Source organism: Danio aesculapii, chromosome 16, assembly GCF_903798145.1.
Source record: "Danio aesculapii chromosome 16, fDanAes4.1, whole genome shotgun sequence".
In the NCBI taxonomy this organism is placed as follows: domain Eukaryota; kingdom Metazoa; phylum Chordata; class Actinopteri; order Cypriniformes; family Danionidae; genus Danio; species Danio aesculapii.
This window is the reverse complement of record NC_079450.1, coordinates 39010950-39027225: the sequence shown is the minus strand read 5'-3', so window position 1 is coordinate 39027225 and position 16276 is coordinate 39010950. Positions and strand designations below refer to the sequence as shown.

General features: G+C 34.9%; 1 protein-coding gene across 1 annotated transcript in view; it reads right to left on the bottom strand.

Annotated features, from left to right (window-relative positions):
* cacng7b (calcium channel, voltage-dependent, gamma subunit 7b) overlaps positions 1-16276 on the bottom strand; it is a 42829-nt gene that overhangs the window by 6827 nt on the left and 19726 nt on the right. The window contains exons 2-4 of the mRNA XM_056474628.1: positions 12539-12734; positions 10525-10611; positions 10263-10403 (exon numbers count right to left, since the gene is read on the bottom strand). Of these exons, the coding sequence (XP_056330603.1) occupies positions 10263-10403; positions 10525-10611; positions 12539-12734 (424 nt within the window). The remainder of the gene's footprint in view (positions 1-10262; positions 10404-10524; positions 10612-12538; positions 12735-16276) is intronic.

Sequence of the window (16276 nt, the reverse complement as noted above, 5' to 3'; positions counted from 1 at the left end):
TTCCATACCATTCTAATTGAGAATCAACAGAAATGTAGGTGTTGTTTTTTTTGTGTGTGTGTCACCGTAATGGAGTGAGGGGCTGGTTTAATTGGGCTCTTCACCCTTTAATTCATATATTTAGACTCTCCAGCTGCTGTAATACAGAGTTTATACAACTCTTTTATTATAGCAATAAAGCAGGAAAGTCAATAGGTAGATGTGCCTAGTTCTGTTCTGATAAATGTTTTGATAAAAGCCTGGATGAATAGCCTCATGCCATTGTCTTTATACTTGGTTGCAGATATTAATTTATTAATGTCAAGTGGAAACCGGAAAGATACTTAATTCTCTTACAAAGTTAAGAAACAACATACAAAAACAGTTCAGTTAATATAAAGTCACGTTCTGACCTCATGAGTCAGACCTTGTAACTCAACAATGGTTAAAGACAGTGGCTGTTTAGTTGCTGATGCAGTAAGAATCTCTCTGGTAGTTCCAGCTTTACATGTATGTGTGCTGCTGTGAATTTTAAGACATTTGGGTTAAATGGAGCTTTTCCAATTAACTAAAACAAGTTATCATTATATGTATGCTTTTAAGCATATATAGCACATTACTTCATAAACCCATACAGCAGTCAGCCAACTTGAGGCAGTTGCTTTCAGTGAACAAAATGAGTTTACTTGAGTATTGTGTATATCAATGTAGTCCATGTATTTTTACAGCAAAATACTGTAAAATAACAGTTCATTGCTGGCAACTGCAGCTGCCAGTATTTTACTGTTAGTTTACAGAGCAACAGCAAGATGCTGTTAATTTAACAGTAACTTGCTGGCAACCATGCTGCCAGTAACTTAATTTTTTAACAAGAAAATCTTTAGCAGTATGCCATGTTTAAAGTCTCATAAATCATAAACATGAGGTCAGATTGATGTTGAACCCCAACATGGTGGGGATGTTGTATTTTGTTTGGAAATGAACATCGGGTTGACGTCAGAACCCAATGTCAGGCCAACGTAAACGTTCAACGTCCAACCTAAAATCAACCAAATATTCAAGTCACCATGAACTTGAACAAAGTTTATTTTTTAATGGATTATTGCAGTATTTATTAGCTCGTCCAAGTTCCAAGGAAAGGTCACATTTATGAGGTTGGAAATCAAACATTTATGATGTCAGGTACAGTACCTTCAAATAAATTTGGTCTCAAAAAATGTGCTTTTTCTGCACAAGGGCTAGTTCACTAAATTCTGTCATAATTTACTGACCCTTCACTTGTCACAAACCTGTTTGAGTTTCTTACTTCTGTTGAATTTTGGCCAGAGTTTTTTTTTGTCTGAGACAATTTCAATTGCTACTTTATGGAATGTTATTTACAAACGGTTATAAATGATTTATATATATATGTATATTTTCAAACATAATTTTTCTAAATTATACACTCTAATCAAAATAACATCCCTAACAGCTAGAACGGTGTGTGTAAAAATCCGTGTAGATCAGCAGCTTCTAGAATATTCAGACCAACCCATCTGCCACCAACAAACATGCCACGTTCAAAGTCTCATAAATCATCACCGCGACGTCAGATTGATGTTGTACCCCAACATTGTGGGGATGTTGTATTTTGTTTGTTAATGAAAATCGGGTATCCAACGTCCAACCTAAAATCAACGAAATATCAATGTCATTTGATATTCATCATGTGTAAAGATGTTAAAGCTTGACATTGTGTGGACGTTACCTCTACACGTCTATCAGACATTGGATTTTGGTTGTCATACCTGATGAATAATTGTAAGTATTTGACGTCAATATGACGTTGGTTTGAGATGTTGCCTCGATGTTGGACTTTGGTCACTTTCCAACACAACCTAAAATCAACCAAATATCAACGTCATTTGTCGTTGTTATTGGACGTCAAAATACCATTGTCTTTAGACGCTAGCTAGACATTGAATTTTGATAACCTGACATCATGACCTAAATCTAACCTAATATAAAACCCTAGACACTTTGTTTATCTTCAGAACACAACCTAAGATATTTTAGATTCAATCAGAGAGCTCTCTGACCCTCCAAAGTCTCTCCATTCTAGAAAAGGAATCATAAAACAGTCTAAAACCATCCAGTGATCCAACTGTAATCATACAAAACCCAGAGAATACTTCTGTGTGTGTAAAAACTACTTCGCATATGTATTTTCTTCAGCAGTGTCAGGTCCTAGTGTGTTTACTACGACAATATGACTTGTGTGCTTCATGATTACAGTTGAACTACTGACATTACATTGAATAGTTTGACAATATTTTTTATTTTAAATGTCTCACGACCCTTGATCTCGATGGAGGATGAGAGAGCTGTCAGATTTTATATAAAGTACTTTCATTTGTATTCCAAAGATAATCCCAGGGGTTTAGAACAACATGAGGGTGAGAAATTAACAACAGAATTTAAGCAATGATTAATATTTGTAAAGGAAAACGAGACACAAATAGCCAGAGCATAATTTATTTTCTACAGTGTGTGGTTAAATAACTGCACTGATGAGGACATCAGCCTTCCTGTCGGGCCCCCGAGGACATACTGCTCGGCCAACTCAACAGACACACACACACAAATACACACACACTCCAGGCCTCTGCCCGACCACTGATGAGAGGACATCAGCTCCATCTAAATAAATCACAGCCCCACACGCTCCTCTCTGCAGGCACAGCAGCCCGAGAGACACATGGAGGACAGAGGAGAAAAACTGAGAGCAAAGTGTGTTTTCAGCTTGTACACAGAACGACAGCAAAACTGAACAGGTTAAAATGGGCGAGAAAAGCTCTGACAGCTGAGAAATGCCTGTAATATTTATCGCAACAGCCGAATGACCGTCTCTCACCCGCATACACAAAACAAAAACACAAGGTTCCTGCAAACATCAGCTACATTTCACAGCCGCTCCATATAACGGCACTATCAGCGCACTTGATCTTTACTTTTTAATGGCTTCTTTCAGCTGAAGCACTTTTATCAGGCCTGAGCAGTCTGAAATGCCTATTACATATTCAGCAGCAGGCTGATAGAGAACACTGGGAAAAAAGGGACAAGTTAAAAAGGTGTTTTTCTAGGGCGGTCTGTCAGGAAGTTTGTGCTGCAGAAGGAGAGAGGTGCTTCCGATAAAGTTGAAGGTCTATTCTGGCCGTGTGCAAGGTTGAGGCTGCGGTGAGGTAAACAACGGCGGCATCTGAATACAAATAAGTTCTACAGTCACAGCAGGTTAGGGTTAGTCTCTCAGTGCACAAATAAAAAACAATAATGAAGTGCTATTTCATGTGCACATTTACTGTGGGCTTCCAAAAAAGGAAGAAAATTAATATTTAATATTTAAATATATAGTAATTTTATTATTTATTTTTTGCTTCTGAATCTTCTAAATTTCCTGTATTGTTTGATGCTCAAGTTTGCTAGTTTGATATGAGTCCTAAAATACATTTTGTAATATTAAAAATAGGTCTAAAATGGTTCATATTTCTTAATTCAATTATGATTTTTTATTACTTACATGATATTAGTTGACATGATAAAAATTTGTTAGAATTCATTATACACATATCCACTTATTTAACAACACACTTTACATGCCAATCTGCACATATAACGTTGTATATAGTAATAAACATGTACATACACTTGTCAATCTGTATATTTGCACTCACTACTTACTTCTATTTTTTAAAATATATTTATTATCTGTTTTTTGTCCTGTCTCTGTTATCCTGTTGCACTGTAGAAGCTCTGTCACGAAAACAAATTCCTAGTATATGTGAACATACCTGGCAATAAAGCTCTTTTTGATTCTGATTCTGTTTTCCTGTTTCATTTTTACCTTTTTATTAGTTGTTGTTGTCATTTTCATCGGGTTTTTAATATATTATCTGCCACTTTTGATCAGCTCAGCGTATCCTCACTTATATAATTTATATACATTTAATGAATGTAAAGAAATTCAAGCGCATATGTGATCCTGGACCACAAATCCAGTCATAAGTGTCTATTTTCTTTTTGTAAATAGATTTATATATCACATGAATAAATAATCTTTCCATTGGTGTATGGTTTGTTGCTGTTTGTTGGCAGGACGGTAAAAAAGAATAAGATAACTGCATTGGTTGGCATAACAGAGGGCAGTGGGTGCACATTGTATTTTTAAATGACTGTATTTATATTAGGAGGTATTTTAGCATCCGATTTTTTATTCATTCATTTTCTTTTCGGCTTATTCCCTTTATTAATCTGGGGTCGCCACAGCGGAATGAACCGCCAACTTATCCAGCATTTGTTTTATGCAGCGGATGCCCTTCCAGCTGCAACCCATCACTGGGAAACACATACACACTCATTCACACACACATACACTACGGACAATTTAGCCTACCCAAATCAGCTGTACCGCATGTCTTTGGACTGTGGGAGAAACCGGAGCACCCAGAGGAAACCCACGGGAACGCAGGGAGAACATGCAAACTTCACACAGAAATGCCAACTGACCCAGCTGAGGCTCAAACAAGCGACCTTCTTGCTGTGAGGCGACAGCACTACCTACTGCGCCACTGCATCGCCCAGATTTTTTTATGTGTATGTACATTATATGTTGTCTATTTGGTGGCAATTTACAGCAGAACTTTTTTTCTAAAACAAATCTCTCCTAAGGGAGATTTTACCTTGACCTTGCTATGATGGAACAGTATGTAGAATACTGAGAAAATCACCTTGAGAGTTGAACAAATGCAGTTCTCAGCAATGCATATTACTAATCAAAATTAAGTTTTGATATATTTACAGTAGGGAATTCATGAAATATCTTCATGGGACTAAAATGCTATGTAATATTCAAATGATGTTTGCCTTAAAAGGAGAATCTGTTATTTTGACCCATACAATGTATTTTAGGCTATTGCCATATACTCATGCAACATAAGTAAATGGTCATACTTCTGATCATGTAGGCATTATATATATATATATATATATATATATATATATATATATATATATATATATATATATATATACACACACACACACACATAATATTTTGAATGAAGGGAATGCTTGTTTCCATTTAACCATTGCCATTGGAAAAACACTTTTATCTGCAGTTAGGATTTTCCTGACATAATTGTTATTAATTTGTTTTATTCATGATAGAAAGGCCTTCAATAGTAAGCTCTGGAAGAGAGCCAGATACATGGCTATATATTTTTGTGGTTTTAATAAGGTGAAGTAATTTTGGGGAGACACAATGAACAATTTTTTTGTATTCATTCAAAGTAATTTTTAAACCAAAAGTGTTAAAAAACCTACTGTAATTATATAAATCCCCTACATGATTTAATTAGTCTGTAAAAAAAATTAATCCTTTTTTAACATAATCATTGCAAGATATGGAGTTGTTTTTGAATAAAATATACTGATTGTTCCAAATAATACATGAGTGGGGGAATGCCTACTACTGTCTGCTGGTTTTTCTTTAATGAACATGTTTCATATTTTATAATCTTGCTGACCTCTGCTGGTGCAGAACTGAACTGCACGCTCAGATTAAAGAAATATTCCACTGGGAAATAAAATCTGCCATCATTGACTGATGAATTTAATCTTCATATTTACATAATATTGGCCTCCTCAGACATTTGCGCCTGCATTAATAGATTACTGCAGTTTTCTTTGCTCTGTATTAGAGAGTTACAAAAGAAAACAATATGAGAAAAATATACTGTAGATATGCAACCGCATAATAAGAGATGTCACATGACAAATCTTTTACTTAAGCCACCCATTAGATTGATTTGTTATTGTACAGAAAAAAAACCACACACAAATGCAATACAGAAGTTCCTCTGAAGAATCTGCAACAACCGTTTGCAAAACCTGATAAATACTAAACAGATGGAGAGATTTCATGCTCAGACACAGGTTTATGATTGGAGAAGACATCATTAATGCACTGCAGATGGTACTGATGCATTCTGGGAGAAAAGAACACAAAATCCTCACATCTGAAAAACGATCTGCGATAAATATGTTGTGAGCTATTTTTAACTGAGAGTATTTTACAAAGGGACTTAAATCACAAGAACATTCGACCAGGCCTATTTGTGATGATATAATTATAGAGGACACAACACATTTCCATCTTAAAACACACATAGAAATCTGGTATTATACAAATTACAAATATGGCATATCAAGGCTGCATTTATATAATCAGAAATACAGTACAAAATGTAAAATTGTGAAATGTTATTGCACTATAAGATAACTGTTCAAAAGGAGTCTATGATGTAATAAATAAAAAGAAAATTCTAGTGAATTTAATAATGAATTTTCAGCATCATTACTCCAGTCTTCAGAGTCACATGATCCTTCAGAAATCACTCTAATATTTACTGTTATTTGCTATTATTATTATTATTTGTTTTGTTATTATTATAATTATTATAAATGATAATAGTAATAAAAGCAATAATGACTGGAGTATTCATTTCATTTGAAACTACATACAATAAGAAAGCAGTTATTTAAATTTTTTATAAACATTTAACCTTTTTTATATTTAATAAATGCCACCTTAATGAACAGAATCATTTTCTTAAAAAAAAAACATGAAATAAAAAACTGACCCCAAACTTTTGACCGGTAGTGTATATAATTACTCATTACAGTATAACACCTTTATTTTACATTCCATTTAAATTCAGGGAACACGGACAGACAGTCATCAGACAGCCATCATATGGAGAGCCATCAGACACATACAGCCATCATATCCTCTTTCTGACTGCATTTACCCTTATCTTTACAACCATTGGACAGTGCTAGGAATCCTTGTTGTCATTCACTAATAAGGCCCACATGGAAAGAACCTATATATGAGGATATTTGCGCATTTATGAAACCTTTATGCAGTATATATGCACATATATGAAAATACATATGCAAAATTGAGGTGCATGTATGTGCATAGGTCTCCTGTATTGCTTCTTTATATCCACATATAAGCCCTATATATATATATATATATATATATATATATATATATATATATATATATATATATACATACAAGATATTTCTCCTATGTAGCTCATATCTCACTTTGGCAACTGTCATCCAGTACATGATGCCCAGCTCATATTTTCTATTATAAAGGCAATAACTCAGATCTAACGAAAAAAAAGAAAAAAAAAATGCAAAAAACATGTATGTGCGAACACTTGAAATTGGTATCACATGTAATTGGCATATTATAGAATTTAACTATGGCAAATAAGTAAGAGGAGATGGAAAGCTATGAAAGTCTACTATGTGCATATATGCACACACACATATGCATATATATAGGTACATGTATGCACATATATATTCATATGTACATGTAACATAGGAAAACAGCCAATTTTAAATATCAAATATATTAAAACCCTATATCAAAACCTATATTAAAACATATATGTTTATAGGTTCTTTCCGTGTGGGTTGCTGTCAATCCGCTTTCAAATGTTACATATGAATCAAACTACACCATAAAAGAATTAAGGCCTCATTTAAGGGGAAACAATGCATGCAAATATTTTTTAATACAACAATTAAACCAAAAGACTGACAATAATGCAGGATATTTTCACATCAGTCCCATAGATAGCCCCAGTGAAAGGGGTGGTTCTTTTTTCTCAAAAAGTGGAGTTTTTTGCAGTTATTTGCCTCATTTTCTTTTTATTTATAAGATGTAAATTCTGCATTTTAGTGACATTTCAAGCACTATCTTTAGCTGGATTAGCTTTTCGGATGGTCATCATAATCACACTTTGATGTACCAAAATATTTTCCTAAAAATTTAGAATAAAGAAATATGAAATAATATTTTATTTATTTAAAGATTTATTTTTGGCCTTAAATTGGACAGTATTGAGACAGAAAGTGAAGTTGGAGAGAGAGAGGGGGTAGGGAAATGTCTTCAAGCCAGGATTTGAACTCGGGACAGCCTGACAAACCACTAGGCTATTGCGCCGACATAATACTTGTTTTTAAAATACAAATGTATTACATCACATATCATTAGAACTAAAAGCTATAAATTAAAAACTGTAGCCTATTGTAATTTATTAGGCAAATAACAAGCTGGCCAGTAACAACAATAGCCAAAATAGTATTTAAATTGATTTTAATATGCGCCGCTTTTGGTGGTTCACAACTTTTTATTGGTAATTTTTTCTTTCAAGAACAAGGTCCAAGATTTAGTAAAAAAGTAATATGTTTTCTAAAAACAATATAGTAGTGAACGATGACTTCGCTTACGTGATATTGTGTTTTTTTTGCACAGCTGGATGTTATAACAATAATAAAAATAATTGTTTGCATTGGCCAAAACCGGTTTTCTGAAGTCACCACAGCCAACAGGATTCCATTTGGTCTTAAGCCGCCTTTCCACTGCACACAACGTTGTGAGATTGCAAGAGCCTTTATTCTCTGTGTGTTCACCATGGTTGATTGAATGAATAATAGAAACTCATAGAACGCTAAAATTTTTGCAGGGAATGTGGATGACAACATAAAAAAATAATCTTTTTTATTACTTTTTATGAATAGAAATGTTTGTTTTTATATAGTTTTTTTCTGAATTAAAAAATAAAGAAAAAAATGACTATTTCTCATCTCGCGCACAAGGACCTGCTTAGACAACACTTCATATTCGGTCAGCCGGTTGCATACGGTCTATTCGCAGGAGTTCAAATATATCAATTTAGCCGCAGCTCAAATCGGATCCAAATTTTCCCGCATACAGAGATGATAGGAACTCCACGCAGCTCCTGGACTACTCTCCATTGGAAATAAATGACTTCCGGTCTGTCTCATGTTGTTTGTCGTGTGCAGTGGAAAGGCGGCTTTAAAGTCTTTTTTGATCAGTTTTTATTTTCACAATGTATGATGGCATTGCAGTCAAAATAGGACAAATGGGCTCATGTATGGGACAAATCCTGGACCTTTGTCAGTGAGGGATGGGTCTTCCGAACCACCCAAACCCCTCCTGGCTACGGGCCTGCACATTATGCAACATGTAGGACAAAAAGCTGTGCTTTACATGTAAAGCATGGTGGGGGGACATCCTGCCAGCTTCCGAATGTTTATTTAACAGTGTAAAAAACTAAAGTATGGGATTTTTATACTTATCAGAGGTGCAAAACAATACAGCAGCTTTTCAATATTAAATCAAGCAAACATAAATCTTGCTTTTTTTATTTACAAGATAAAGCACAACAAGGCATCAGTGTATTGATTATAACGGTTTGTTTTGCTCCATATGATGTTTTTGTGGGCGTTTATAGTAATAGGGACACTATATTTTAAAGCCTGAGACACACTAAGCTGATCCTAAGTCTGAAGTTCCAGTTTTCCACTGTGGAATGAGAAAACAGACTACTGCCCCTTGTGGTTGCCGAAAAACAGGCGCTGAACGGGTGAAAAGTCTGCTGCTGTTCGTTTGGTTCACAGGCAGAGGCAGCTTTTTGGTTCCAAAGTAGTCAACACAGACAACACAGTAGGTTTTCGTTGGTGCTTTTCTTTGGCATCTGCTTGGTGTGTCCCGGGCTTATTAAGAGGTATTGTCTTTCAGGTGAGAGGTTAAACTGTCTCTCTATTAAACCTGACTCACTTTGGTCATTAAAATCCCACAGCATATCTCGTAAAGAGCAGGAGTATAACAATGGTGTCCTGGCCAAGCCAAATCCCCTCTATTGGCCCTGACCCATCATGGGCTCCTCTCCACCTACAGATTGTTTGTTATGAACACAATGGCACCATTGTCTTGTGTCTACCATTGCATCATTTATTTAAACACCTGATAAACCATTTCAATGTGGTAATGTCATTGGCTCATGAATATTTCCTGCTTGTTCTTAAACTATTTCATAAAGGTAACAAGAGGCAATTCAATCATGACTTAACATTAAATCAGCTATCATTACATTATCAATATGTAGACCTTTTAGGATTCTCGGAGGCTATGGAAATTAAAAATGTAAAACAGGAAATACGTCAGGGGTCAGGACCATTGTTATTGTTTAAGTCCCTTAACCATTGTTACTGTTTAAGTGAATTTTGCATCATAATAGGTCCCTTTAAAATTGAATTTAGATATAACTATAAAAAAATATATAACTATACAGATATAACTGTAAAATATAAAAAGTGAGCACAGGATCAGTGTTCACCAGTGTTTTTCTCTGTACCTGAGAGTATGAAGAAGATGCCGGAGACGAAGGCCAGGATGGTGCGCTGTGGACGGATGTGGCCCACGTTACTGATGATGAAGGCTGTGAAAACGAATAGTAGAGACACCATCGGGAAGGGCGTAGCGGTCCGCACCATCTCTGCAGCAGCAAATACATGTGTGTGAGAATTGTGTGTGTGTGTGTGTGTGTGTGTGTGTGTGTGTGTGTGTGTACATGTGGATTTCATACTGTGATTTGATTTAAAGTCACATTCACTTACTGAGGATATTCGCTGTGTTTTCTGTGGTGATTTCAATCTCTGGCTCTGTGAAATACTCAGAGGCGACACATCTACCTTTCTCTGTGCCTAAAACAGTGAGACAGAGGATATATGAAAAAAAAGAAAGAAAGAAAGAAAGAAAGAAAGAAAGAGGGAAAGAAGAATGAAAGAAAGAAAGAAAGAAAGAAAGAAAGAAAGAAAGAAAGAAAGAAAGAAAGAAAGAAAGAAAGAAAGAAAGAAAGAAAGAAAGAAAGAAACATACATGAAGGAATAAAAAACAAGAAAAAAACATAATCCTTAATTTCTTTTACTTTTCTTGTTCACTCAACTTTTGAAAACATCATCTGCACTGACCTAAAATTATTTGTCAGTAATACAAAAAACATTTATTTGGGTTAACATACGATTATTCGTTTTTTGGAGAGGTGAACTACCCTGTAAGAAATGTTTTTAAGTTGTGCCAACTGAACATTTTTGTCTGCAGAACTGGAATGCTTGAAGTTGAGTGAACAAAAAAACATAATCCTTATTTCCTTTCATTTTTTTTTTGGTTTTCTTAACTTTTGAAGACATCAGTTGCACTGACCTAAAATGTCTGAAGTTGAATGAACAAAAAAGTTATTTGAAAATTGGTACTAAGAATTAATACATTATCAGAACAAAAAAACATAGTTAAGTTGGAAAACAATACTAATAAAACAGAGACAAATGTTAACAAAACATTCATTACACACTAATTTATTAAACAAGACAGGAGGCAAAACAACAATAACGGTAAACAAGACAGGGACAAACAGGCAAAATGCTTTGTAATGCTTCACAGGGAAAAACAAGACTCAGCAAAGAGCCTATGTGAATGAGGTGTCTTTATAGTCCTAGTAATTATTCCATCGTGAGCTTCCAGCTGTGTAAAACTGGTTCCTCTATTTGAATTATAGTTTGAGCATTTGATTTGTCATTTAAATATTGCAGGATTTTACTGAGTTGATTATGAAAATTAAATATCAAATACATTTGATTTGTCATTTGAGAATGCATTTTGATGTATTATTTGCTCGTTTGAGCGTTTTATTTATTGGGTAATTGTTTTAAAAGTTTGATTTATTATTTGATCTTTTTAGGCATTTGAATTTTCATTTTAGTTTTATTAGGAAAAAACTTTCATATATCAATATATATACATAACAGTTAAATACAAATTAACAGTCCACATTCGCTAAGCATTTCTTTTTGTAGAGCGAACTAGGTAAATGTGGGATGAAAATTCACATTAAAAGTCTTTCTGCAGCTGGGCGTTAAATGTAGTTGTAAAAAAGAAAAACAAATTCAAAGGGGGGCTAATAATTCTGACTTCAACTGTATACTTTTGTATATGTGGAATGAAAGGTAATATGAGCATGTCTAAAATGAACTTGGTGATTTGTAACAAGTCCCTGATTGTAGCAATTGGAAGTGTTAGAAATGACCGGTGATTCCCTACAGGTTGTGATTCAGAGGAAAAAGAAACTGATCCAAATAAATTGTGTACTGACAAAGTCCCAAGTATGACTAGCCTTTAGTACTGATCCTCCCTTTAATAATAAATGGAAAGAGAATCTCGCATTGTAGGGTAAGTTGCAGTAGCAGTCATCAGTAAAATGACAGAAATACAGCACAACATTTCTGCTTTACTGTGGTATTGTTGCAAAAACTAACTTTAACCATTATTACCATCATTACTCTACTGTTCAGTTTCAAATAATCATGTAATCATGAATTTAGTCCATTCATGCAAAATATTTCTTTTTTTTAAATAAATACGAACATACAAAAAGTCTTATCAATTCATTCATACTACATCTCTGTAACTAAATATAACACATATAACTATATCACCAAAAAAAACAAACATATTATCTATATCGGCATATTGTAAAGGAATGCCTTATAGATGGATAATCATATTCGGAGAGTCCTTGGCATCCTAAAAGTACTAGTAAAGACTTAATGTGTATTAATGTGTGTGTATCTGCACCTGCAATGAAACACACTCTCCAGAGGCCAGAATGCAATGCCATCTTGACATCGACAGTTTGGTTCTGCTGCAGTACGATTCCCTCCTCCATCAGCAGCCAATAATCCGTCGCCACCGCAACCCCCACCAACAGCAGTCCACACGCCCCGAACACTGTGGAGAGCAGAGTCAGAGCCCTGCTGCTGCAAGAGCTCATCTGCACACATGCACACACACACACAGTCACTGTCAACACCCAAGGTCGACATCACAGCTAAAACATTAGAGACATCCACCTTTTTTGTACGTGACTTCAGTGTTTCAAGTACAGTTCTGGTTTGGGGAATTTTCATATCATTTCAAATAATAATCCACACATGCAGTGAAAACTAAGTCAGAGGCACATTTGGCTTTGGATTCTACATCTTGAATATAATGTTACCCTTGGTATTTTGACATATTTAGCATCATCATATCTGTAATTGTGTTTTGATCCTCCATAGTATTTACTTTTTATTACACGTCTCTCTGGAATACTTAATTCTGATTGCACAATCATGACATTCTATGTGGTATGCTATTCACAGATAACAACCAGTGAAACTAATAACTAATGCATACAGTTGAAGTAAGAATTATAAGCGCTCCTGAATTATTAGTGCCCTGTATGTTCTCCCCAATTTCTGATTAATGGAAAGAAGATTTATTTTCAACACATTTCTAAACGTTATAATTATAATAACAAATTTTTAATAACTGATTTCTTTTATCTTTGCCATAATGAGAATACATAATATTTTACTAGATAATATGTTATATTAAGATACTAGTATTAAGCTTAAAGTGCAATTTACTTAACTAGGTTAATTAGATAAGTTAGGGTAAGTAGACAAATCGTATAAAAAAATGTATAATGACGGTTTGTTCTGTAGACAATTAAAAAAAAAATTAAGGGAGTTAAAAATATTTGTAGGCATAAAATAAATAATATTTAATATCTAATACTTGTCTCCTATATAAGGGCATTGTTTTTTATGACGGTATAACGATATTGAAACTGATACCCTTGCTATTTTTAGATCCCGCGGTATACCATATTACCGTATTACCGCCCAAGCCTAATATATATATATAAATCATTTTAAGGTCAAAATTATTAGCCCCTTTCAGCTATATATTTTGGTCAATTTTTGCCTAATTACCCTAACCTGCCTAGTTAACCTAATTAACCTAGTTAAGCTTTTAAATGTCACTTTAAGCTGTATAGAAGTGTCTTAAAAAATATCTAGTCCAATATTATTTACTGTCATCATGGCAAAGATGAAATAAATCAGGTTTTATAAATGAGTTATTAAAACTATTATGTTTAGAAATGTGTTGAAAAAATCTTCTCTCCGTTAAACAGAAATTGGGGGAAAAAATAAACAGGCGGCTAACAATTCAGGGGGGTTAATAATTCTGACTTCAACTGTATATATATATATATATATATATATATATATATATATATATATATATATATATATATATATATATCCACCTTTCTTCGTACCCTGATGCACCCATCAATCTAGCAGTCTACAACAGGGTAAATCTAGACTCATCAGAACACATGACCTTCTTCCATTGCTCCAGAGTCCAATCTTTATGCTACCTAGCAAATTAACGCTTTTTTATTCCAATTACCCTCAATGATAAGTGGTTTTCTTAAGGCTACATGCATGTTTAGTCACAATCCATTGAGTTCCCTTCGCATTGTGCCTTTGAAAATGTTCTTTCGATACTGACCATAGCTGTGAGTTCTACTACTGTTTTTTGCCATTTGATTTTGCCACTTTTAAGTGATTGCTAATCTGGATTATTCAAGATATTTGGATCCTCACTGGCCTTCCAGTTTTTAATAATACACTGGACATTTCTTAAGCAAATTTTACTAGTTTTAGGAATCTCCTTAGATGTTGTCTTTGCTTGATGCATGCCAATAATTTGACCTTAGATCAACTCTTGATCAACTTATATGTCCTAAGACATGGTTGTTTGACAAATAAGAAGCTACTCTCTGCATCAGTTAGAGTTAAATAAAATAACTCATTAAAAGCAGAAACATAAACATCCATGCAGTAATTCTCCAATCCAAGGCCCGAGGGTTTACAGAGAATGGCCAGAAAAAGAGAAAATATCCAGTGAGGGGCAGTTCTGTGGGTCAAATGCCTTGTTGATGCCAGAGGTCAGAAGAGAATGGCCAGACTTGTTCCAGCTGATAGAAAGGGAACAGTAACTCAAATAACCACTCGTTACAACTGAGGTATGCAGAGGAGCATCTCTGAACACACAACACATTGAACCTTGAGGCGAATGGGCTACAGCAGCAGAAGACCACACTGAGTGCCACTCCTGTGAGCTAAGAACAGGAAACTGAGGCTACAGTTCAAACATGCTCACCAAAATTGGACAATAGAAGATTAGAAACGTTGCCTGGTCTGATGAGTCTAGATTTCTGCTGCGACATTCAAATGGTAGAGTCAGAATTTGCCGTCAACAGCATGAAAGCATGAATCCATCCTGCCTTGTATCAATGCTTCAGGCTGGTGGTGGTAGTGTAATAGTGTGGGGGATATTTTCTTGGCACACTTTGGGCCCATTAGTACAAATTGAGCATCATATCAACACCAAAGCCTACCTGAGTATTGTTGCTGACCATGTCCATTACTTTATGACCACAGTGTACCCATCTTCTGATGGCTACTTTCAGCAAGATAACGTGCCATGTCAAAGCGCGAATAATCTCAGACTGGTTTCTTGAACATGACAATGAGTTCACTGTACTCAAATGGCCTCCACATTCACCAGCTCTCAATCCAGTAGAGCACCTTTGGGATGCGGTGGAATGAGAGATTAGCATCATGGATGTGCAGCCAACAAATCTGTAACTGCGTGATGCTATAATGTCAATATGAACCAAAATCTCTGAGGAATATTTCCAGCACCTTGTTGAATCTATGCCACGAAGGATTAAGGCAGTTCTGAAGACAAAAGTGGGTCCAACCCGGTACTAGTAAGGTGTACCTAATAAAGTGGCCGGTGAGTGTATACTGTATCTACTAACATAAACAAACATTTATTACATGATTCATTGTTTTAACCTTCATTTCGTTATTTTGTTAACATTATTTAATAAAAATGCATTCACTGTTAGTCTTGTTAACTCACAATGCATTAATGAATGTCACTAAAGAAGCAAAACATGTTTTTGATAATGCATTAGTAAAAGTTGAAATTAACATTAACTATGGTTAATGAATCTGAACATCATTCATTTTAGTAAACACATTAACATGAACTAATGGAACTTTATTCCATTCAATTGATGAACTATGAGAATAACGCCACCTCATTGCATTGCACATTGCTCATTTATCTTATTATTTACAATTTAACAGGAGTAACCTACTCTCGTAATTCACACAAAGCTTCATAGGCTGTAGGAAAAAAGTGGATGAGCAGCAGGGAGTGAGACAGACCTTTACGCATAGTTCCTCCTATTCTACAGCTCACCAATAAAACAGATAAGATGATCATCAGAGACAGTTTGTGTCCCGCTGTGACAATAATCAGCCAATCACACGAAAGGTCAAAGTTCACCAGGCTGAACGGGTGGCGCTCATTCAGGCAGAAATGAAACACTATTGGCAGTGAATCACATGGCGCAACACACACATCAACACAAGCGCCTACAGAGTCATGAGTCATAGCGCAGAC